The sequence below is a fragment of the Tupaia chinensis genome, unplaced genomic scaffold (genome assembly GCF_000334495.1).
Source record: "Tupaia chinensis unplaced genomic scaffold, TupChi_1.0 Scaffold000395_1, whole genome shotgun sequence".
NCBI classification, from domain to species: Eukaryota; Metazoa; Chordata; class Mammalia; order Scandentia; family Tupaiidae; genus Tupaia; species Tupaia belangeri.
Window position 1 is genome coordinate 122864 of NW_006159897.1, and position 26206 is coordinate 149069.

The 26206-nt window shown below is 41.5% G+C and overlaps 1 protein-coding gene across 3 annotated transcripts in view; it reads right to left on the reverse strand.

The window, feature by feature from the left end:
* Positions 1 to 22: 22 nt before the first annotated feature.
* The window catches only part of TBC1D30 (TBC1 domain family member 30), a gene marked incomplete at its 5' end in the record, with an annotated part of 92449 nt that continues 66265 nt past the window's right edge, over positions 23 to 26206 (reverse strand). The window contains 6 exon segments of one of the 3 annotated variants that reach the window (XM_027774059.1): positions 23 to 2242; positions 5508 to 5567; positions 5741 to 5947; positions 9291 to 9430; positions 12924 to 13036; positions 23032 to 23137. In XM_027774059.1, the coding sequence (XP_027629860.1) occupies positions 1470 to 2242; positions 5508 to 5567; positions 5741 to 5947; positions 9291 to 9430; positions 12924 to 13036; positions 23032 to 23137 (1399 nt within the window). 3 annotated transcript variants of the gene reach the window in all.

The following is a 26206-nucleotide window of genomic DNA, read 5'->3' on the forward strand; positions in this document are numbered from 1 at the left end:
GAAGAAAATGAGGATTCTGAATCTATTCTTCTGCTGATGGAGATGAAAGAGTGAGGAGTGAGTCTTTTGTCTGGTCAAATGACAGGTGCATAAAACATTCTAAAAATTAATTAGCTTTACAGGATAAGAAGGTCAGAGCTGCTTTTGTGAAATGCCATCACGAGACTCTACATCATCTGGATAAAGGTCCTTTGAGTCACAGGGAGTGTAGTGAATGGCTTTCCAGTCTTCGTTTTTGCAAAATATGTAGCCGATGCATTTGTGTACAAAGAGCATGAAACTCACCTATTGCACTGGAGGGAATGCGACTAAGTTGCATGGAATACCAGGAGTGTTTACCTTGAATAACTGAAGGGCTACTTCACCTCTGTGTGGCTCAGAGTTCCCATCTGCATAGTGGAGATAAGAGGGGTTATCTCTGACCCTCTGGGACTAGGGCAGGAGTGGGTGAGAGAGAGCTAGAAAGCACTGAGGCCTTCTCCAAAGAAAGGCAGTGTTCAAGTAACAAAGTACTAAACAAAGTACTTCAATCAAAAAAGCACAAAATTCAAGTAACAGAGTTGCAGGGGCTATGCTGTGGCTTTTCAGCAGAGGCCTTTTGCATCTACATGGAGAGCTGGTGGGTCAATGAGCTGAATGGCAGAGGATGCAGGGCGAGCTCCGTGCAGAGCCCCCCGAGTCGTCCACACCACTGAGAACAAAAGCGCTCCTGGCAAGGCAAAAATGAACCTCAGGAAAAGCTTAGAGAAGTGACCCAACTGTTGAGAGCAATTTCAAATGCATATCCCACGTGTTTTCTCTGCATAAGATCTTCAAGTTGGTTATCAGCCTCCATGTCAACAGATTAAAGGTTTTCTTCACATTACAAATAGAAACAGAAAATTGAAGAAAGGCTATTTAAATTGTTGTCCTACACTTTAGCATAATAAAAAAACAATTTTGAGACTGGTACTGAGGGAAAAGACATACAGTCAACCGCCCAATAGAGTATGAAGAGGAAAATCAGAAAGTTGTTTGCAAGGAAGAAACTTTCTTTTTGAAGTTTCTCTTCTTGCAAATTGGTGAGTGCATGCTTGGGTGTTAGTAACCCCAGAGAACTGGAAGGTTTGGGGATATTGTCACTGGGACCTTGAGGGTCCTCAAGAACAGGAGGATAAAAAACGGGTTAACAGTCTTGATATACAGTCTTTGCTAAACAGCTCACAATCGAAAACTGGGAAAACTTTGCACTAAAATCACAATGTTTATTTTGCCACAAGAACCCACTTCATCAGTTATCCAGTAGACAGGAAAACACCCCTAATCCTAGTTCCCATTATAAAACTTCTACTTCCCATTTGTATGGACTGTTGCCAATCTCTGAACCTATCTATTTGTTTTCACTGGACAGATAAAACACTTGGAGGAGCTCAGTCAGGACCCTTACACCACCAGGACGAAGCGAGTCTAGACAAAGTTTCTGGGAGACATCACCGTTTCTTGCTGCCACTGTTCCCACTGCCAGGTTTGCTGAAGCTCCTGCTCATCTGAGGGAAGTGCAAGGTGGGGGTTCTTTCTGTGGGTCCATATAATCCCAAATTCCGGGCGGTGGCTGATTTCCGCAGTGGCTTGACACTGGGGAAAGGGCTGAAGATGGGGGTTTTCGAGGTGCTTCCTTGGAGAGGTTTGCTGGTGGTTTTGTTTTCTCCAGGTGCATCAGGCAGATCTGGGAAGTGCCTTGGGCAGGGCGGGGGAACCGTGGGCACAGTTTCAGCAGCAGCCTCCCTTTGGTTCAGTTCCAAGGCTTCTAACTTCACCTGCACAGCAGACACATCCACATCGGCCTCTCCAAACACTGGCTCTGGAGACTGGCCTTCGATTGTTCTCCCAGGACCGCCTTCTCCTTGAGCGGGGGCTGCACAACCTGAGGCAAACTCCTCTGCAGCCCCCAGGGTGCTGGCCTTGCAGCCCTGGCTCTGCTCTTCTATCAGCCCTATGGTGTCCCCACAGCCCGGGTGACTCTTGGTCCGTGGCATGGTCTTTTTGTGGACTCGGATATGAGTTCGCCACGGAGAGTTGAGCTTCGACTTAAGGTCTTCAAAGGGGACGGGAGATATTTTGCCTCCTGAGTGACCAGGAATGTGAATGACAGCATTCTTGGCAGCTCTGTTTGTCATTTTCATCTTCTTTCCTAGAAGAAGATGGTTTATAACCGGAGAATTGTTTACCTGAGATGGGAGGATGCTGGTCACTGGCCCTTTGTCTGAAAGAAATGTTGAAAGGTTGTGTGAGACACGCTATAGAGAAACATGTACCACAGAACAGAAATCACATGGAAGGTCTCCACCTATCCCTTCCCATGCGCTTCCCAGGTATTGGCAGAGTCATGTGACTGAAGGCAGCAGAAACTGAATTCGCCCCTAGACGCTGGGGTACTGATCCTGTCCTCTTCAAAAAAGAAGAGACTACAGGCTGAGGACGCAAGGAACAAGGACTCTGCACCCTCATCACTAATTTCAGCCCAGATTCCTAAACGTTTTCTACAGTGTGCCTTGTCTCCAAGTAGCAACCTCAAGGGTCTTGTATCTGGGGGTGGGGGAGAGTTAAAAAAAATTTAATTACTGTGGCAAACACTATGACCATATGGGCTATGAGCCGTCAGCTCCTGAGAGGTAGGAACACCCTGCATATGATGAAGTGAGAGAGAGCAGAACGACAGGAAGTGATAAGACGGTAGTGAAAATGCAGTGAACTCACAGCTCTCCAGGGTGTGCCCGCTGGTATAAAAACCATTCCTGTGTCCTCAATGGACTCTGTTCCCAATAGCAAACTGGAAAGCCCCAAAGCTTTGTTCTCCTAGGGGATACCGTATCATCATCCCCACCCGCACTCCCGCCATAGCTAGGGCCAGGACCCATTTCCAGTGTAGCACACATGGCCCCAGAGATGACTGCGACAGCCAGAAGTAGGAGGGAGAAGGCCCCTCTGCCTTTGTGCGAACATGCCTCCCCCTTGGCACCTGTGCCATCTGGCTAAGCTTCCTTCCATGCTTCTCTGCTCTTGGAATCTATCTCTGGTCATGCCCTAGCCTTTCCAGAAAATTCGGACAACAGTCTCCTTTTACTCCATGTCCAACCACTTCCCTTAGTTATTTTACTATCTCCATAACTGGTTAGTACATTACCTGGTCTCCTAGTCCCTCAGTCTCTCCAGCTGTTTACTAAAACGTATGACCCCGATGTGACTTACGTGGAAAATGTTTACTTCAAATACTCCTCTTTGACTCATCTAGTTCTCGGGCCTTCAAGCCAGCCATCCTAGTAATGGACCACAGGGATTCCCAGTTTCTTGATTCTGGTATCTTTTCTATCTTTGGCTCACTTGCACCCCTACCCTGCTAAATGCATGGCTGATAACGTGGACCACTGCCTCACCAACAACCACGTATTCCAGACTCCCTTCACCACACATTTCTGGCAAAACCCTAACCTTGGATCCATAATCAACATTGACTTTTCTGAAACCAAGCCTTCTAATGCATGACATCCTATTTTGCTAGGCCCTCAATGCCACCAAACAATCTTTCCTTAAACTCCCACATAATCCTCCAACTTATTCCCATTAAATAACCTTTCCCTCAATTTTTTCATGAAAACAGAAGCTATCAGATCTAAATGGCTGTGACTTCCTGTCTTCCCTAACCTAGGAACCTGGTACCTCAACCACCATCCTCACCACCTTCCATGAAGTCTCCGAGCTGAGCTCTTTTGCCTCTAGTTCAAGCTCAGTCTCTCCACCTGTGCTGTTAATCCTTCTATATGCCATGTCCTTTAAAACCTTGCTTCTCAGAGTGTGGCCCTGTTCTGCAGCATGGCAGCACCTAGGTGCTTGTTAGAAATGCGGAATCTAAGCCGCACCCCAGGCCTACTGAAAGGAATTCTGCATTTTTTGTAGAATCCCCAGTGATTCATATACATACTAAAGTTTGAGAAGCAATTCTCTAGAACTTTGTCTTAGAGCAACAGCCTTTCACTTAAAGAGAACCATGTAAACCATGATCTAGAGAAGGGGTCAGCAAACTTTTCCTATAAAGAACCAGACAGAATATATGTTCACCATTGTAGTATAAAATTGGTCTTAGGTAATATGTAAACAAATGGGTGTACCTGTGTTTCAATAAAGCATTACTTACAGAAACAAGTAATGGGCTGGGCCAGCCAGAGGCGTGGTGGTTAAGGTGGCTGGATCCTACATGGCTGACTTCGTGGTTCAAGTCCTGGATCAGGTGGTTTGAAAAACACGCCAAATGCATGTGCATGTGTAACACAAAATCATAAGAAGAAAATGGAGGAAAAGAGATTGTGGTGTGACCATCCTCTTGGGTAGAAGCCCTCCTTCCCTCCCTCCCTCCCTCCCTCTGGTGAATGCACATGTCCTATAGGGAAAAAATGAATGAAAGAAAGAAAGAAGAAAGGAAGGAAGGGGAAAGCAAAGCAAAGCAAAGGAAAGGAAAGGAAAGGAAAGGAAAGGAAAGGGATAAGAAATAGACAATGGGCAGAATTTGAACTATAGACAAGTTTGTTTAACCCTTGACTAGTTTAGAAGCCACTGAACTGATTTAACACACAATGGCAGTTTTTCACCATCCCACCTAAAGATTTGGACAGTGTAGCTCAAGGAGGACCAGACGAAGAATCAGAACACCTAGGTCCTAATCCTAGTCTGATTACTCCTTATAAAATCCTGGATAATTGTCAAGTCACCTGGATCACCATTTAAAAGGAGATAAGATGAATTGTCCTTGTCTCCTCTAAAAACTTGCTTTAAGGAGAAAATATATATGCTCAATGTCTTGTTAATTCAAGTGCTGTCACTGTTAAGTTTGTCTAAGATTGTTTTCTTAAGGATTCAGAATAATGTAAGAATTTTCAAAAACTTGCCAATTCCTCCCTAATGATGGAAGATGAATTCAATTTTTAATGCAAGTTCAGTCACATGTTCACAAGCCACTTAAAAACATGTCAAATTTATATCTCAGTTCATTCTGGACAGGTATAATTTTCATTAAGATAATCATTAAAAAAAAAAAGAAAGAAATAAAAAGAACAGCCAACACCCAAATCAGCATTTATTAAACCATAAAGCAGACTGTTCACTTGGATTTTTGGAAATGAGAGAAAAAAGAAGCCTGACAGTCCTTGGAAAAGAGCATTTCTAATTGCATCATAACCGGGCTCTTCTTAGTGCACTCCCGAGATACTGCTAAGCCATCATCAGCAAGGCATAGACTTTTTAATGGTTTTTTTTTTTCCATTTTCTCTCCCAATATCGGTTTTATTGCTACCTAAATGACTAGTGTACATCTTAATTTACTAGTGCACAAATAACTAAATTCTTTTTTCAAATACATGGCTGTTTGCACCTATAGCTCCAAAATTTCTCAAGTCCAAGGACTGCTTGGCTTTGCAGCATTCTAATCATTTTTAAACCCATCTCCACAGCACGTTTAGTAAAGACACGTTTGATACCATCAGCTGCCTGGTCCTGGAGACCTAAAAAGAACCTTTTATGCTTTTCTTCTTTAGAGCCTAATAATACAAAATGGAAAGTAAAACGTTAAATATCCTATTAGCTCATGCCAGCTGTGTTTCTTGATGCTGAGCTACAGTTAGTAATTCTGAACACCATCCTTGGCTCATTTGTTCTTCATTTTACTAGCTGAGACAAGAGCTGAAATGTATTCAACAAAAAGTCACATTACCTGCCCTAATGTACACCTGGTGGACCTGCTGCTGTTGCTTCTTTTTAATTCGGGAGTATTGCTGCTTCAGGGCGTTGATATCTGTGGTCATACGCTCCATCATCATACTATTAAAAGCTGCATGGTATTCGCTTCGGCAGGAATTGATTGCTCCTGGACTCAGCTCTGCGATATTGTTAGATCTCAGACTCTGCTCCTCATCTGGCTCTGTGCTCACAGAAAGAGATACAAGGAGACAGTGGGGGGGGGAGACAGTGTTACATGGAAATTGATGACCCAGTTCATGTCTTAAACTTTTAGGAAATTCCGGGGCCAGTAGGTAGCATGGTAGTTAAGGTGCTGGACTCCTAGATGGTCAACCATGGTTTAAGTCCAGACCCGAATTCTCTCTCTCTCTCTCTCTCTCTCTCTCTCTCTCCCCTTCTCTCTCTTTCTCTGTCTCTCTGGTGAGTACAATTAAAAAATAATCATAAGCAAAAATAAATAAATAAATAAATCTTTTTTAAAAAAATTTAGAAAATTCTAAAGCACAAAAATAAAGTACACTGGGATTTAACTAATGCTTGTTTTGATTTGCTCCTGAAAACATTTCGGCATTTTCTTATTAACCTAACCGTACATTTGAAATGAAATCTGTGGGGTTCATTATTTAATTTTGTTACCATTTCTCTTGTTATATAGACAGAAGATCAACAGCTTCCAGATAAAAACCCCTGCCATTTTCTAACATTCTCTTACAGAAATTTAACTCGAGATGTCTAAAATTATTGTACTGATTTATATACAACTACATGACAGTTTAGAAAGGACTGACAGTTCATAGAGTTAGACAGTTATTAAAAGTTTGTTTCTTGGGAACCAGTAGTTAGCGTAATGACTATGTCACTGGACTCCCACGAAGTCGACCGCGGTTTGCGTCCAAGACCCGGTGGCTTAAAACTCACGCCGGGCGCGTGTGCATGCGTGCCCAAGATCCCAAGAGGAGAATGGAGGAGAAGGGATTGCGGCGTGACCATCCCCCCTGGGGAGTGATTTCTCGCTGTCTCTATGTCTCTCTGTCTGTCTGGCAAGCGCACGTGCGCTACAGTGAAAATCTCTCCCCCCCCCAAAAAAAAGTTTGTTTCTTAAGTTAAAAATATTGGATCACTGGAAAAGTCATGATGCATTTTTGTGTAGAAAGACATAGAAAACACATCATGACTTTTCCGATGACCTAACAGTAATATATTTTATAAAATTATCAAGACTTGGGACCAGTAGGTGGCATAATGGCTAAGGCACTGGATTCCCACATGGCTGACCATGGTTAAGTCCCAGACCTCATGGCTTGCTTTCTCACCCCCACCCCTGTCTCTCTCTGGTCAAATTTTAAAAAGAAGTAATAATAATAAATAAAGTTAAATAAATCTTTTTAAAAAACTATCAAGCCTTTGAAAAGTCTATAACTAGATGTAAACATTGTTTCTTTAACAAAAATTTCCAGATTTTTCATTATGTTAGGTCTGATGTGGTTTTTGCTCGTGACACCTACAGTGAGCAGATTTGTCTCTTGAGTAAAATGGAGATTATATACAAGAGAAAGAAACAAGTACTGTGGTAACAGTACTCACACATCGCAACGGCCAAAGGGGGAGGGAAGGGGGCTTCTCTAGCATAAATCATGCATGGACCAGGGAACCAGCTAAAGAAAGATTGAAAGATTTTAACTATCCTAACATCTTCTGAGTCTGTTGAAATGTATTATTCAGATAAAAGCTGAACATCTCATAAATTTACTTCATTTTTTTAACTGAAATCACTTCTCTAAAGAGAAGAAAATTAAAAAGGGAAGCTGTTACTTAATCTGAATAAAATGAACAAGAAAAGACTAATGATGAAATTTAGGCAGATGTGATCATGTCATCCTAGAGCACGTAATCGCACAGAAAGAAAAACGGGAAAAATGGAACATAGATGCAGACTACATAACTAGAAATCAAAAGCTGAAATTCAGGCAACAAGAAAGGGAGTGTAGGGCATGACAAATCTAGAGAACTCTTGTTGGGCTCAGATTTCTAGGAATCTCCCATAAAGATGAAAGAAGAGCATGTACACAAAGTGTAGACCCAGCCATTAAGCAGGTTAAAACTTGAAGCAAGCTGAGGCTTGGGGGAAATACTCAAAACTACCACGACAACAACAATAAAACAACAATAGCCACCACTCCTGTTCTTACCAACTTCTAAACAAGAAGCACGAAAATGAGAAGATAGCCCCGTGAGTTCAAGAAGGTAGTATTAAGTCCGCAGATGGCAGAAAAAATGTGGCTGTCTGCCATCTATTTTGTCTCTGCCCTCTTTCAGCATGTTTCTGTCCTCTTCGAACAAGGAGAGTCGTCCTCAAACTAGAAGATGGAGAATAAATCTCCTATAAGACGAGCTTTCAGTCAAGATGAAAAAGGACCAAGTAGTACCACAAGCTGCTTCAAGAGTTCACTACATTGATAATGCACAGGCTATCGGAGGTAGGAAGTCTACTTAAAACAAAAGGGCCAGCAGGTGGTCTGGTGGTTAAGGCACTGGACTCCCACGTGACCAAATGTGGTTTGAGTCCTGGACCTCCCGGCTTGCTTTCTTACTTTCCCCTTTCTCTTCTGTTTCTGTCTGGTCCAATTAAAAATTAATAACAATAGGGGGCCGGCAGGTGGCGTAGTAGTTAAGGGCGCTAGACTCCCACATGATTAACCACAGTTTGAGTTCTGAACCTCTTTAGTCAAATTAAAATAAATTTAAAAACGTAATAATAAATGGAATTAAATAAATCTTTTTTAAAAAATAAATAAAACATAGTATTTAAGTCATAGCATCACATTTTACAAGGGACATTATCGACTACAGGACAGCTAGAAGTGTGTTAATAGAATATTAAAGTGTGTGAAAGACGTATTTTACAAGAAATTCTCTAGTTATGAAATTGGGCCTTAGAGAAAGCTTTGGGGGACACGATAGCTGTCCTCCAAGATTTGAACAGATGCCACACAGAAGAGGGGGCAGATTTGAACTGTTTGGTTCCAAAGAGACAAACTATTAGTACAACTGGTAGGAGGAGGTTATCTTTTTACAGCTAGAAACTGTGAGTTAAGGGAAAATCCGGCAAAGTGCCATATAAAATAATGAGTTTCTTGTCACTCAAGACCATAATGTTTTGGACTTAGAGGGTAATCATGTAGTTGAAGAGAAGTCAGTCTGGAGTGAATTCAAACTCAGAAGGTATTCCGGATTTTCAGTACACCCGACTTTGAGTTAAGGAAATGAGCACACACAGTTGAATCAAATGAATAGGAAGCCAAAGTCACCATAAAGAAATATCAATGTGCATTACTTGTGTAACGCATAATAGAGAGGGATCCTACTAAACGCTCAAGTATCAGAGAATGTATTTTCAACACAGATTTTTAGCAGTGGTAACCAGCTCAGGGAATTACTGAGGCATTTGCAGGACACAATCATTGTACCACTGTCATAGTAAACCAATACAGCATGACCATCCAAACCAAGAGCCACCTCTTTACCTTTAATTTGCTTTTGGTACCTCTGCAGTTCAGGTGCCAGGAGCCCACTAAAAAGCCCAAGACACCCCACTGCATTGGCAATAGCATCTTCATCATCTGGGTCATTCTCTTCATCACTGTCTCTGACCTTACCATGTCGTCTGAGGAAACAAAGAAGGAAAAGACAGAAAGAAAATAATGTTGCTTTAATAAAATAAATAAATAAATAAATAATAAATAAATAAATAATAAAATAAAAGGAATAGAGTCATATGGCTTAAATGCATATATTTATGGCTTAGGTATAATTACATAATTATAAAAGGTCTCCCTCCCATCCCTGACAATTTTTTTTTTTCTTTTTTGGAGAGGTTTTTGCTATAGAGCGTGTGTGCTTGCCAGAAAGACAGAGAGAGACAGGGAGACAGAAAGTGAGAAATCACCCCCCAGGGGGGATGGCCATGCCGCAATCCCTTCTTCTCCATTCTCCTCTCGGGATCCTGGGCATGCACGCACATGCGCCCGGCATGAGTTTAAGCCACCAGGTCCGGGACTTGAACTGCAGTCGACTACATGGGAGTTCAGCGACATAGCCATTACACCAACTGCTGGTCCCATCTTTGGCAAATTTCTATGCAGCTCTTGCCCCATCTAATTCCCATAAGTGGCCATTGCCACTAGTTTCTTATTCAGCTTCTACATGTACTTTTATGTTCTACTTTTTTTGTATAAGTATTAGCATACTACATACACTCTTCTGCATCTTGCTTTTTCTTCATGTAAGGAATTTTTTCACATTTATCTATTGAGCTTCCTTATCCTATTTTATGATCTTACTATACGAACATAGCCTATGTTGTGGAAGCACACTGCTAAGGCTGCATCATTGAGTGATTTCCAATACATTATTTTAAAAAATTGCAATGAATAACCTTATGCATACTGTGTTTTGCATGTGCATAAATATATCTGTAGGATTATTCCTAAAGATAGAATTGCTGAGTCAAAGGATTATGCATTAGTAATTTCGTCAAACACTGAGAAATTGTCTGCATCAAATTCTGTAGTCATTAGCCATTCGTCTGCAGTGTATAATGTTGTCTATTCTCCTATGCCTTTTTGCAGAGAGTGTTTTGCTGGTCTGGTAGATATAAGAAAATAGGGTCTCACTTTCTAGTTTTAAGCTGCTTTTCTCTCAGTACTAGTAATGTTGCCTTCTATATAAACTGCCTATTTTTATCCTTTCATCATTTTTTAAATTCAGTGGTCATTTTTTTTTTATTTCTAGGAATTTTATATATTAATGATGTCAGTTCCTGTTTTGTGTAGTAAGTTAAAATACTTTTCTGCAAATATTTTTGAGTCTGCTTATGAAAATTTGTTTTGTTCTGTTTCAGTTTTAATAGTGCAGAAAATTATCTTTTAAATACTTAGATTTTTTTCTTTTCTTTTGAGTCAGTTATTAAGGCCTTCCTTCTTAATTTCAAAGAACTTAAATTCTCCCACATTTTCATCTGCTAATTTTATGATTTTCTTTTTTCCATTTAATATTTTCATCCATATGGAACTTATCCTGAAATATGGTATGAGGTATGATTTCATCTTTCTTTCCAGATTACCTCTCTATGGTCCATCATTTACTATGTATTATACATTTTTCTTTTTTTAATTTATTTATTATCATAATCTTGTTTATATTACATTGAATCACATATAACTTACAGTGTATTACATTTCTTTTGCCAGAAAGAATACCATGACTATCAGTCAATACAAAGACATTAAAGTCCCCATCTTCATCATCTAATAGCTTTCATTTTTTTCCTGATTATTATTATTATTCCAATTATTTTTTAACAGTCAATCACTATTTATCATTTTGCTTGTAAAAAGACTTTACCCAACATGAAATACTTCTCAGACCAATCCAGTTGAGAAAACTAGACATCTTTCACCATTGAATTGATATACCAATTTTTCATATACCAAATTCCTTTACATATATTTGTCAATTTCTGAAATTACAATATTTTAAAGTATTTTAAAGCCTGTTTGTATACCAGTTCCATCCTATTTTAATTATTAATATTTTTAAAGAATTACTTATTTTATTTTTATTTATTTTTTTTTTACATGAGCTTTGCCAGGAAAGGAGAGAGAGAGAGAAAGCCGCTAGGTCTGGCACTCAAACCGCAGTCGACCATGTGGGAATTCCGGCTCCTTAAACACCACGCCACCTGCTGGCACCAACATGTTTAATACTTGATATTTTTAAATAAGTTAATACTTGATATTTTTAAATAAGTTGTGGAGTTCTAAATATTATTTCAGTTTATGTTTTGTTCTTTCTCCCCCTCACTAAGCAAAGAATTTTATTAACCTTCGTTCCAAACTTTATTCCCAGGCTTCTTTGACTTAATTAGCTGCAAACACTGAACTGCATATAAGCAAAAACTGAAAAGAGCTGCAAGGCACTTAGGCTTAAAAATATTAGAGATCTAGATTTAATCAAATCCATAAACAAAACAATTTTAAAAAGCAGTCATAACATAAAATAGCCGCTCCCAGTAACTTCGTCAAGTTTTATTCCTTTCAGAAGTTGACTCAATTCCATTTGCCTCCTTCTTGGAAGGCTCATCAAAATTCTCCATGAGATCTGGAGCTTCATCACCATCCTCTCCAGTAGCAAGCGGTGCTTTTCCATCCACAGATTGTTGAGGCAGAGCTTCAGCCAGTCTCCTTAGACTAGTCAGACTGCCCCAGGCTGGTTTCAGATGCTGGGTAGCGTTTCTGTCAGCTGCTTTGTCTCAGTATGGCCTGTAATGGTGAAAGTATTTGCTGCCAGAGAGGCCTGTACTTTAGGGTTGTTGAAGTGGGACACTGCTTCCTGGTTTGGAAACATTCACCTCTTCAATATCAGAGATATTCTTTACCCCTAACTTCTTTTTTCCTCAAAAAACTTTATTTATTTATTTATCTATTCGATTTATTTTCATTTGACCAGAGAGGGTCAGAGCAAGAGAGCAAGGGAGTGAGAAGGAGAGAGAGAGTGAGAAAGCAAGCTGCCAGGTCTGGGACTCGTACTATAGTCGGCCATGTGAGAGTCCACCGCCTTGAACCATACCACCTGCTGACCCCTACCCCTAACTTCTGTAAGGAGAATTGAAGTTTGTTATCATCTGCCATTGCTGTCCTATGAACTACATTCTTTCTGTGAGAGGTTCCTTTCCCATCAATGTGCACTTGTGCCCACAGTTGGCAAGTTATTCCGGGTTCGTGATAGTTTCTTTCATCTTGTCGGAGTGGAAAAGGAGCCACACAGGGGACTAGGGCTGGTGCTCAGAAGGTCTCTGACAGACTGAGATTAGGTGCACACAGGCAGGGATACAAGATGGCAGCCAGAGGGAGGCCGGAAGTGACACCTCAGTTCACGTTCTAAACGTGTTTGGAAAGCACACTTCCAAAAACATCCCTTGAGTTTAAATAAAAACTTTTGGGAAACACATACTTAGATTTCAAGTACCAAATTACTTTCAACATATTTGTAGGGCTAAATACATATTAATTTACAATAATATAAGGCATTAAGTTTTCTGTCATGAATACCACAGGACAAAAAAGAGAAAAACAAAACCAAACCAAGAAAAGCCTTACCCAGAAACGGAGGTGGGTTTAACTGTGGCTGGAAATGGTGTGATGTTGTAGGTATATTTTTCTCTCAGTTCAGCCAATTGTGGGAAAGGGAATGGAGCCATAGAATAAACAGTCTGAAAAACAAAAGCAGAAATGTCCTCTCTGAAGCAGTAACCTTAAGCAACTCTTATCAGTTCTAGAAAGACATTGAAGTTTGATGAAGTTGCATGTAAAGAGGCACATACAGCTCCTTAAGCAGCAAATGGGAGAGATTCCACTTCCATATTTGCTTTAGAGAAAGACAAAAGAACACTGATAAACTCAACAGTGACTTCTCAAACTAACAGGTACAAGTGGGCATTCCAGTTGGTGAACACGTGAGCAAACATGGGCAGTCTCCTTCCATCCTCTGCTAGATGAGTTAGCTCAGAAATCCACACCTCCCTATCACTCTATAAAGGAAGAACCCATAAATGTTCTTTATGTGTAGTGCCTACTTTTTAAAGCTTTAATTATTTTTATAGACATATAATCTAATCGATGACTTTGTGATCAACTGCAAGTTTTCTCCAAAGATAGCACCTTTTCAAATGCTTGAGATTGAGCTCTCATGAAAACTGTTAGCTGTTATTTCTTTTAAAAAAAAAAAAAAAAAAGGAAGGAAAGAAGAAAGAAAGAAAAGAAAAGAAAAAGGAAAAAAAAAACAAGAAAAATAATGACAGGATATAAAGTATAGGTTGTTAAAATCTACAAATAAAAGTGACAAAAAGTACTTGCACTAACACCAAAATTTCAAAATTATGTATCATTTTACCAGCAAGAGATAAGTAATCTTGTTTGCTCTCTCATCTTTTTAAATTAAGTGCCCAAAACGTATTTCTTCAGTCCATCACAGTCTTATGCACCAGAAAATGTGCATTAATTATATTTACATTACTTCTAGAAAGCCAATCAAATATCCTAATCAAACTTTTCTGAAAAAATATTTTAAAGTGGTATTTTTTTATCTCAGCAAAACTTTTCTTCGTCTTCAGGTGATGTTTAACATTTGTGTGGATAGGAAAAGGAGGCTCTGAAAGGAGTTTAATTGTGCTGTATCACCACTGTAGCAGTCCAATCTGATGTTGAGTGACAGCCAAACATCTGACTGTCCCCAAACTTCATGGTATCCATTCTTGAACTCTCATAAAAACTGTTGGCTGTTATTTCTTTTAAAAAAAAAAAAAAAAAAAGGAAGGAAAGAAGAAAGAAAGAAAAGAAAAGAAAAAGGAAAAAAAAAACAAGAAAAATAATGACAGGATATAAAGTATAGGTTGTTAAAATCTACAAATAAAAGTGACAAAAAGTACTTGCACTAACACCAAAATTTCAAAATTATGTATCATTTTACCAGCAAGAGATAAGTAATCTTGTTTGCTCTCTCATCTTTTTAAATTAAGTGCCCAAAACGTATTTCTTCAGTCCATCACAGTCTTATGCACCAGAAAATGTGCATTAATTATATTTACATTACTTCTAGAAAGCCAATCAAATATCCTAATCAAACTTTTCTGAAAAAATATTTTAAAGTGGTATTTTTTTATCTCAGCAAAACTTTTCTTCGTCTTCAGGTGATGTTTAACATTTGTGTGGATAGGAAAAGGAGGCTCTGAAAGGAGTTTAATTGTGCTGTATCACCACTGTAGCAGTCCAATCTGATGTTGAGTGACAGCCAAACATCTGACTGTCCCCAAACTTCATGGTATCCATTCAGACTTCACTGTACCAGCACAGGGCCACAAAAGTCATCTGTAAGCCGCCTTGTCAGATATACACTGGGTTTCGACCCAAAGAGCTAAGAAGCAGTACGAATCTACTTTTTTTTTTTCTTTTGGAGAGATTTTCACTATAGGGCGCGTGCGCTCACCAGACAGACAGAGAGAGACATAGAGACAGAAAGCGAGAAATCACCCCCCAGGGGGGATGGTCACACCGCAATCCCTTTTCCTCCATTCTCCTCTTGGGATCTTGGGCACGCACGCACACGCGCCCGGCATGAGTTTTAAGCCACCAGGTCCAGGACATGAACCGCGGTCGACTACATGGGAGTCCAGTGACATAGCCATTACGCTAACTGCTGGTTTCCAACAGTACGAATCTACTAACAGTGAAGTCCTCCACCTCTGCTCCAGAAAGCAGCAAAAGGCATCTTGTGACTTCCGATACCCTCGTGTGTGAAGTTATACCAGTTCCCAGCTTTTCTGGGCTTCCTTTTCCTCATCTGAAAAATAAAGGCTGTATAACTCAGGTGATCCAGGTTTACACTGAGAGGAGAGAAGGTGGTAGGATTAAGGAGAAGTGTTTCAGGGTTCACCTATACTTTATTTTTAGTTTTTGCTGTAGCATGTGTACAGAGAGAGACAGAGAGAGACAGAGAAAGTGAGAAATCTCCCCCCAGGGGGATGGCCATTTCACAATCCCTTCTCCTCCACTCTCCGCTCAGGATTTTGGGCATGCACACACACACACATATCCAGCATGATTCCCAAGCTGCTGGATGTGAAACTTGAACTATGGAATCAACCATGTAGGATTCAGCGCCTTAAACTCCATGCCACCTGCTGGCCCCCTGTACTTTATTTCTTAAGTTGAAAGGTAGTTTTGTATTTTTTGTTATACTCTTTAGACTTGTTTGCTATGGTATTCTTAATATATCCTATATGCAAGAAACAATTCATGGAATTTTATTAAGAATGTGCTGTGAGTGAACATGCAAGTTCCTTCATCCCTCAAAGGTATCCTACCACTACCTCAATGCCACTACAGAATTCTTCCCTCCTTGCTCTGTGACCATGTGTTAGCACCACATTTTTGAGGAAAATGAGAGATGTGAAATCCTCTCCTCAGCACTAATTACAGAGCACAGCTCCGCCTCCTGGGCCTCAGTAGGAGGGACAGCCCCCTCAACGTATCCGAACATCACACATGAATTGTGACGCCCACAGCTGGGCCAAGTCAGCCTGTCCCCTCGCTCCGATTTTTTACCACTTAACAATCTTGAAACTTGGTTCAGGCACTTATGAAACCCACAACATTTGGATTCAGCCTTCAAAGATAAGATTATCAAGGAGCCAGCAGTTAGCGTAATGGCTATGTCGCTGGACTCCCACGTAGTCGACCGCGGTTCATGTCCCGGACCCAGTGGCTTAAAACTCACGCCGGGCGCGTGTGCGTGCGTGTCCAAGATCCCGAGAGGAGAATGGAGGAGAAGGGATTGCGGCGTGACCATCCCCCCTGGGGGGTGATTTCTCGCTTTCTGTCTCTATGTCTCTCTCTGTCTGTCTGGCGAGTGCACGCGCCCTACAGTGAAAATCTCTAAAAAAAAAAAAATAATAAGATTATCAATGCTAAAAACTTAAAATTCCTTACAAATAAGGTGTGCGTTGGAGACAGTAAACAACAGTGACCAGCTGAACGTTAACCTGCCCCGTGTTCCCAGCCTTGTAACAAGGTCTTAGAAAAGCTGGGTGGCCTTGTGAAGGGTGCTTATAAGAGGATGGGAAGTACCTTTGATTACTTCACCCCATCCTGTCCCAGTCAGATGGTCTGCGCTCCTCACAGACACTCAGGTAAAGACATTGAATCAAAAGGGAAAACTGGTTCTGCTGTGCTTTCATTTTCTTTGTCAGATCTTTCTCTATTATTTACTTCTAGTTTGTTCTTCAAAGAAGAAACCAGTGTTCCTGAAATAATCTTTTTTAAAGTATATGTCACACACCAGAAGACCAGTTTATCTTTATGAATCCAAATATCCCTGGTACACTGCCACAGTCCTCAGGGTATCTGGACACCTTTAGGCTTCTGCTAGGGTTTAAATGTGTCCCCCAGAAACTCATGTATTAAAATCCAGTGAGCCATTGTAAGGGTGTTGAAAGAAGAGAAACTTAATCCAATGGTGTATTGAACGAGGACCTTGGGAGATGACTGGGATTCAATGAGGTCATCAAGTGGGTCCCCACGACTGCTTCCTGGAGCTTTAGAAGAGCAGACCCAAGAACATATATACCCCTTCCTCCTGGCTCTCCCCCTGTGTGATGCCCTGGCTTGCCTTGGGATTCTGCAGAGGAGTCCCCACCAAAAAAGAAAACTTTCACCAGATGTGGCTCCTTGACCTCTAAAACCATGAGCTAAATATACCTGCAGCCTTTATAATTACCCAATCTTTGGTGTTCAGTTATTAAGCTTCCAACTTTATATGTCAGAGATTTACAGCAGATTCCAGGAGATATTATTAATCGTCTTAGGGCCAAAATACGATAGAGAAATAGAATCCTATGATGAGAAAGGAAGTCAAACATAATTTAGCTCAATCTCCCAAACAAGAAAGAATCCCCTCTTGAGCATCGCCAACAGATGGCCACGAAGGCACCGCGTTAATACTCTCAGTTATCGGACACTCTACTTCACAAGACAGACCGTTTCCATTCTTAACAGAAGCAATGAATCAAACATAATCATCCCATTAAACAAGCATCCACATTTTTGTATTTTCTACCCCATCACAGATGGCAAAAAGCAAAGTGTGTATGTCCAAGGAGAGCTCCCTCCAGATGTCAGTTAACCATTAATGAGCACTTTAGGTTAGGTTTTTCAGGTATCTACAAACCCCCCTCATAATAATAGCTAACTAACTTTTCTCTGTGTTGCCCTCAAGAAATTTACAAGAGACTTTGTCAAAAAACCTGCTGAAATCCAGGCACACTACTTCATTGGCATTCCCTCATCGCTCTCTCTTAACAGCCTCAATTTTTAAAAAATAACCATTTAAGAAAAGAGTGATGTCACATATGGGGGAAAAAACCTGTTTATTATTTTGTGGGTGGTAGTCAGAATTGAAAGAAATGGGTAAGACCAAAGGCAGAGAATTCTGTTTAAGCCTTTAGCTCAAAAATAAAGACCTTTTATCTCACCATCATTTTTCATCTGGAGCCAGTCCAAGTTTTGCTGACAGATTTATGATCTACATATCCAGATCAGAGCTGCCGAATTACCTTTTAAAAAGTGAATATAGAAAAGAGAGTGGCTTGAAATTACACTGACCATTTCCTTCCTTAACATTCTGTGATGCCAGGGGCCAGCAGATGTCATGGTGGTGAAGGCACTGGACTTCCACACGGCTAACCACGGTTAGAGTCCTGAACCTGGGGCTTGCTTTCTCACTTTCCCCTCTCTTTCTCTCTATCACTCTCTGGTATGCACACATGTCCTATGCAAATTAAAACCAATAATAATACATTCAATTAAATAAAAAAATTTTTTTAGAGATTTTTCCTATAGGATGCATGCACTTGCTAGAGAGACACAGAGACAGAAAGTGAGAAATTACCCTCCAAAGGGATGGCCATGCCACAGTCCCTTCTCCTCTATTCTCTTCTTGGGATCTTAGACATGTACAGTATGTACCTAGCATGAGGTTTAAGCCACTGGATCCGGGACTCAAACCACAGTCAGCTATGCTGGTCGGAGTCCAACGACATAACCATTATGCAATCTGCTGGTCCCAAATAAATAATTCTTCTTTGAAAGTTCTATAATTTCAAGGAAAACCAGCAAGTTTATTTACTACCTGAACTACCAACATACACTTAAGTATATAGTAAATTTAGGCACTGCCAAAAAGGAATTACATTTCCTTTTTTATTATTGACATGCTTTATAAGAACTATGTAAATGTGGAGCCGGAAGGTGACGTGGTGGTTAAATACACTGGATTCCCACATGACTGACTGCAGTTCAAGTCTTGGAGCTGGCAGCTTGCTTTCTCTCTCTCTGTCTCTCTGTCTTTCTCTGGTCAAATTAAAACAAATAATAATAATAAATAAAGTTAAATAATTCTTTAAAAAATATGTAAATTGGGGAACAAGCAGTTAGCGTAATGGCTATGTCACTGGATTCCCACGTAGTCAACCGCAGTTCGCATACTGGACCCGGTGGCTTAGAACTCACACCAGGCACGTGTGCGTGCGTGCCCAAGATCCCGAGAGGAGAATGGAGGAGAAGGGATTGCGGCATGACCATCCCCCCTGGGGGATGATTTCTCGCTTTCTGTCTCTATGTCTCTCTCTGTCTGTCTAGCGAGCGCACGCACGCTATAGCGAAAACCTCTCAAAAAAATATGTAAATTATACAAAATTAGGATGAGTTTTTCACTCTGATATCTTTTCTCAACAGCAGAAATGCTACTATATTGGAATGTAATCAATATTCTCTCTAGGATCCTCTTAAAGCAGGCTAAAGAAGTGGTTCTTTCTTCTAATACTCAAGATTAGAAATTCCTAGAGGACAGAGATGACATCTAACACCTCTCTCATTCCATCTGACAATGTTTGAACTCCAGGTAAAATGAGATGCTGCCTTGTTCTTCTAAAGAGGGCTTCGGCTTTTAGAAAGACATCTCCTGAATGAGGTGGAAGAACGTGTTGGGCAGTGGGGAAAGCAGCAGGAGGGAACCAAGCACCTGGCTCTCAGGCCTGGGTCTGCCACTAGGCAACCACAGCCACAAGTTGGTCACTGGCCAAATCCTGGCTTCTTCTCTGTAAAGTGACAGAATTAGGTGCGTTGCTCTTTAAAATTCTTTGAAGTCATTTTTTCTCTAAGTATTGTCTAAAAACCACTCATATCAGAATTGCCAATGAGTCAAATACCTGTAATTTTTTTTTTTGAAAGATTTTTGCTATGGGGCATGTGCACTCACCAGAAAGACAGAGAGAGACAGAGAGACAGAAAGCGAGAAATCACCCCCCAGGAGGGATGGTCACGCCACAATCCCTTCTCCTCCATTCCTCTCTTGGGATCTTGGGCACACATGTACACGTGACCAGGGTGAGTTTAAGCTACCATTTCTGGAACTGGAACCACAGTCAGCTACATGCGAGTTCAGCGACATAGCCATTATGCTGACTACTGGTCCCAAATACCTGTATTTTAATATACGCCTGAGATGTTTCCTTCTTTAAAAGAATTATTTTTATTTTATTTATTTATTATTATTATTATTATTAAATTTGACCAGAGAGAGAAAGAGATAAAGGGAAAGTGAGGAAGCAAGCTGCCAGATCCAGGACTTGAACTATGGTCACTCATGTGCGAGTCCAGAGCCCTAACCACCACACCACCTGCTAACTCCCTCCTGAAATGTTTCTTATACGTAACTTTGAAAATCACTGCCTCAAGTGCTGAGGTGCTATGATTCTGTGTGTTCATTCAGCAATCTGTTGTACTCCCAGTTCTACACTAGGTGTGATGGGGATACAGAGTAATGTGAAAATTCGATCATCAAGGAACTTGAAATGTCCTTAAAGAAAAAGACAAACATTCTTGAAAAGATAAAAAGCAATATAAAAAAATTCTATAATAGGATTAAATCAATTGTTGGAAATCATCGGCACTGGAAGAGTACAGAGGAGCATCTTTGACCAGGGCAGAAATATCAGAGTCTGTGTGGGGGCAGGAGAGAGGAGACTGAGCGAGTCAGGTGGACAAACAGGATTTCCACAGATGGAACATGAGCGGGAACCACAGCCCCAACACAGGAATGAGCATGGCCCACCAGGGCTGGGCAGGAACGGAGCTACAGCCAATACAATGGATTTGTGTTATGAAGTAGGGGGAGTCTTTCTGGGTAGTAAGGAACTGAAAAGCCAGTACACCTCCAACACAACCTGTCTGAAAATAGGGTGTTCTCCCCACCCAATAAATGAGCCCTCTTTCTCCCAGGCCAGAAACATGTGAGTCGCCTGTGTCTCCCTCACTACTTTCTCCCTCACTCCGACATCCATTTTCTATAGCCAACTCCAGTCAGCTTCACCTTCTTAGTATTTTCTCTGTCCCGGTCTTGTCTTACCCCTTCACTGCCTCCTCACAGCCCTCCCTGCTCCCACACCTGACCCTTCACAGCCATCCATCACAAAGCTGCCCACACGGTAGACGTAAGACACAATTCAAACCATCTTCCTCGTCTCCTTAAAACCTTTCAGGTCTACAACTTTTCTTTTTCCCCTTCCAAAGGGTGCCCTTAAACTCCAGCAAGCACAATTTCACCTCCACTGACCTAAAACTCAAGTTCCTTGACAAGTCTAGGGGTCTTCCATAACCCAGTGCCTGTGGCTCCTTCACCCCACCCAGCATTTCCTCACAGCCTTTGCTCAGGCTTCTCCCTCAGTCATGCATTGCTTCTCCGCTCTGCCCCAGTGCCTCCAATACACACCCTCACATGCATGTGCACCTGCGTGTACACACACGTGGCCTAGCAACTCCTATTCATCTTTAAAGGTAGAACGAGACACTGACTCCCTCAAGGAAGCCTTTCCTGATGGAAGACAAAAACTGAGCAGAGAGCAAGCGTATGGGAAAGGCATCTTCCTGGGCATTTCTTGGAGCATGGAAGATAGTTTGATTTGAGAATAGGGCAAGGGTACAAAAGGGAGGAAAAGGAACCACGATTGGGAAGGGAGGTTAATGCTAGTCAAGAGCAGGTGATTCACTGGGAAATTCAGCTTTTACTTTGCAGGCAGTAAGCTCCCATTGAGGTTTCATGCATGAAGGAAAAGGGATGGTATCTCAGTCCTGATCTGAGTATCTGAGTCTGGCAGTTCTATAGGGTGGAAAGGATCTCCTATGTGGAAAATGCCAAGCATGGACCTGACATGCAAAATAATCAATAAAAGGCACTTTCCACCATGAGAGAGAAACTTTCCTCCATGTGATCATTAACGGCCCAGAACGTGAGAGAAGAGCTGGAATCAGAGCACAGACTTCAGGGGCAGAGGGTACACTTCCTCCATTGAGATACACAGGAAAGAAGAGAGAAGAGATGAGACTGCAAAGAAACATTGACTGAAAAATATGAATAGTCAGGAAGGTTATATTAGGTACTCACTATACACAGTAAGTCAGATAGCCAACTGTCTGCTAAGAGTAAGAAATTCTGAGATGGTGCTAGGGATGCCCAAAGGAATGAAAGCTCCTCATTTCTCAACTCCTATTCAATAGTACAACACCCAAAAATGACCTCAGGTATGGAGCCCAGCATAATGGTGAGAGTTGAAACAAAAAAAAGAGAGAGAGAGAGAGGATGAGAGAAAGAAAGAGCCATCACTGAGAAAAAAGGAAATAAGGCCCAAGGAACAGCCTTGGACAAGACCCACTGTTGACCAGTGTCTAGCGGAAGGAGCAGGAAGAGAAGTGGTCAAAAGCATGAGAGGAGAATGAGGATAAAATCATGTTATTGAGGCCTAGTTGGGTGGCACAGTTGGTAGCAAACAATCTGCAGTGCTGGAAGCCACATGGCCCACCATGGGTTCAGATCCCCAGATTGGTTTGAAATACTCCCTGGATATGCATGCATACCCAACATTTCAAGGAGCTGGCGAGCTAGGACTGCAACATAGTGCAACCTTGTCAAGGTTGCTTCTCTTTCTTTCTCTCTCTCTCTCTCATACACTTTCTGTCTTTTTCTGACACATGTACATGTGCTCTCTATCATGAAAAAAATAAATTTTTACAAAACTATATTGTAGACCCTAATGTGAGAGTGTTACTAAATCGGCTGTCTTTTCTACACCTGCTATCAATTTTAATGACTTGATGGACATGATATTCAGATATAACAACACGGCAGGAAATAACCAATTCCTTGAAATCTTTCACATTAATATTTGTGATTAATAACTAATAACCTGAGTTGAAAATGTGGGCAATGCAAATAAAGCAAAATGCTGATTAGGATAATCTCCCTTTTTATCCTCAATAAATTCTCCCCCAAATAATTCTTTCTTTCAAGTCTCCTTTTAAGAAAGCTAAAATAAGATTCAGAGTAAGCATGTAATGGTTTTGTTTTTTCTTTTTCCAGGTTACTTATATATTATACCTAATGATTTTTAAGCAACACAGTTTGAATGAAAGTCATCCATCATTCATTATTTTTTTCCTCTTGTGGCAAAGATTCTCATCGAATTATATATACTCTTAGTCGACCGAAAACTAAGTCTGAAGGCTGGACAAATACATTTCCCTCTGGCGATGGCGATGGGTACTGTTCCCACAGTACCCAGGGTCCTTGTGGCAAAGCCGGGCCACGCTGCCCACTCACCTGCATGAGTTCGTGGCTTTGCAGAAGATCATTCTCTAGCATCTCCTGGGTGAGGCGCCCCATAGTACTGTAGAATTCATCTGCGGTTTCACAACACTCTATCTGCCTAGATGAAGAAATCACAAAGACCCTGTGTCAGGCATCCAGGCTGTACAGTAGGAACATATTACGGGGACAAGAAGATGTGTTGCCTCTTGCCATCAGATCAGTCATGTTAGCAATCGATCACAGTCAAAATCCTGGGACAGGCTGGCAGTACAGCCTGCTGTGCATGTGGAAAAGTTTACACATGTACACACTCAAATGCCACCTGGAGGTACATGCACAGAATGAATTCCTACGTGTCTTGTCTACATGTCTCTCCCTACTCCCCGCCCCACCGGTGGCACGTTATATATTCCACGGGACACATTCTGCACGTCGGAATACCCACCACTGATCGGAAGTCATAACCACAAAACTAGGTGCCGGGGAACATTTCTCCCCTGTAGGGCATCAGTCGGTCCTAATCTGCCAACAGTGATATCATTGTTAGACCGAAACCAAACCACAGCAGGAGCAAAAGATGGAACACACAAGAACTTTATCTGCACATTGCATCAGTCCTCGGGATGTTTTCCCAGCAGAACTTTCTGAGTTCTTCTCAGGGCACTGCTGCTGCTGGAGAGTTTACCGTCCTCACTTTCTGTCGTACACATAAGCAAGGGCTCCCGTTGCCTGGCAATCTGGGAGACAGCTTAGACTTTCATCCTGTTTCTACAGAGGGTTACAGGAACCGTTGAAAGCAAAGAACACCAGGTATTTTTCTCTTATCTACCAAGTGTTCTTTGTATAGGAGGGCCACTCTATTTGCCCACCAGCCGTGAGACATCCGCCTTTGACGTTCACTATGGCTAAGAGATTACCATAGAGACATCTGATAAAAATATGGTGCTGGAAAAATTTCAGACTCTGGGGTGTTGTTCAAATCCCATTGCCATAGTTAGGGAAATAAATAAGTGGAATGAACTGTTGTTGAAGTGTTACTGCGAAAATAGAGTAGCATGTGGGCATAAATGAAAAAGGGATTTCGTTTACCCTGGGGGTGTGAGGAGGAGAAATAATGCTTGAGATGTGTTTTGAAAATTGTTCTCCAGGCTGGCACAGGAGAAAATGTATTCTAAAGACCCAGATGCCAGAGACAGCAGGCCCTGTCTGGGAAACGGCAAGTCTTTCTGCAGGACCAGGTGGAACTGGTCAGAGCAGTGGGCAGGGAGCTGCAGTGCACAGGTCACAAAGACCTCACCTGCCAGCTGAGCCCCTCAGGACACAAGTCACCAAAAGGCTTTCAGTAGGGAGTAAGGGAACAGCTGTGCCCTTGGCCAGGTTGGCCTGGAGGTGTCAAGGCAAATGTGAGGCACAGGGGTAGACCAGGAGGACACAGCACTGGGGCCAGGCATGAGGTATGAGAGAGAGAGCCCAGGCAGGACGGTCAGCAAAGAGCACGAAAGAAGTGCCAGTGACAGTGAGCTGGCGGTCTATAGTTTATGTATCCCAAACGTACCTTTCAGAGGAGTGAAAGGACGAAATTCTAAGTTGCAGAAACGAGGTGAAAGGGGAGATCCCACACGTAACCACATGCAAGGCACACAGGAGAGGACTTCAGAAAGCTCAGGAAAAATGGAACTAAAGTACAAGTTTCTTTGGGACCAGCAGGTCACATGGTAGTTAAGCACTGGACACTCCCACGTGGCTGACCACGGTTCAAGTCCTGGACCTGGTGGCTTGCTTTCACACTTTCTCTCCCTTTCTCTCTGTTTCTCTCTGGTCAAATTAAAATAAATGAATGGATAAATAAAAATGTTTTTAAAAAGTACAGGTTTCTTTGGGAGTAACATTTTTTTTGAAATTTATATATAGTTTTTTTTTTCCTAATACACACTCCCATGAACTTTTTCAAGTTCCTTGTATGTTACTCAGGGCTACATAAAATAAACATTACCTGTATGCTGATTATGGTTTTTCTAATGGAAAACCACACAGATGTTACAGTCAGAAAGACCTAGGTTTAAGTCTCTATTCTGCTACCCGTTCGCTGTGTGACCATGAACTAGTTAATTAACCTTCCTGGGGTCATTTTCTCACTTAAAAAGGCAGGAGGGATACACCTACTTACTTCACAGTGTCCTTTGCAGGGCTAGGGGGAGAGCTGAGTAAGACTGTTCCAGCTGCCTAATCTCAGGAGGCACTTGATGTATGCTGGCTGCCTTTCCTATCCCTTAGAGAGTTCAAAAGATGCAGAATTCTAAGGAGCCAAAACTCTGAACCATTTAAAATTCTACCAGTCTGAGTCATATGCCTCTTGAACTTCATAAATGTTCGTGACCAGTAAATTCACATGATTTAAATCACAGATTCTAGGGCCAGAATCCCCGGAACCAAAAATCAGACCCCTTTACTTACTCACCAAGTGATTTCTGGCCATAGGCTGAACTTGTGCCTCAGTTCTCCTGTATGTAACCTGGAGGTGATAACGGTGCACACCTCGTAGGAGCATAGCGAGAATAAATCAGTTCATGACCTTGAGGGCTAGAACAGCGCCTGCCGTCACAAGCGCTTGGTGAGTGTCGGTTTTCAGTCTGTTGCTTTGTTGGTTTTCAGGGCCAGCCATATTGTTCCGACACTGGGACATCTTTGTGATGACCACAGAAATACATTGGGCTTCTACGGACAGCTAGCAGATGGAAGCAAACCCAGAATCATCTCTTTGCTTCCTGTCCATTCAAAAATGAACAAAGGCGACTATAACTGACTCATCATATGTAAAGTGCTTGACTATTTTAATCCTATAAACTAGTTTCCGGTAAGTGGACAAGCACAACCAAAGAAACTATAAAAGTCCAAAAAGCTTACAAGGTGTTGTGTAGGTGGGAAACACATAGCCACAACTAGAATAGAGACTGAGAGAAAATGAAAAGAGAAGAAATAGCGCAGCAAACACCGTGCAAATGAATGCGTTTGCCTCACCGAACCCAACGGACAACAAAACAAAGGCAAAGGAGACGGCTGTGTGATGCTGAGCACTGCTTACACCCAGCAAGGGTTCTTTTTGCAATCTCTGAATTGGTAGTTGGTGGATCTTGCTTTAAAAAAAATATATATATACACACACACACACACACACACACATATATAT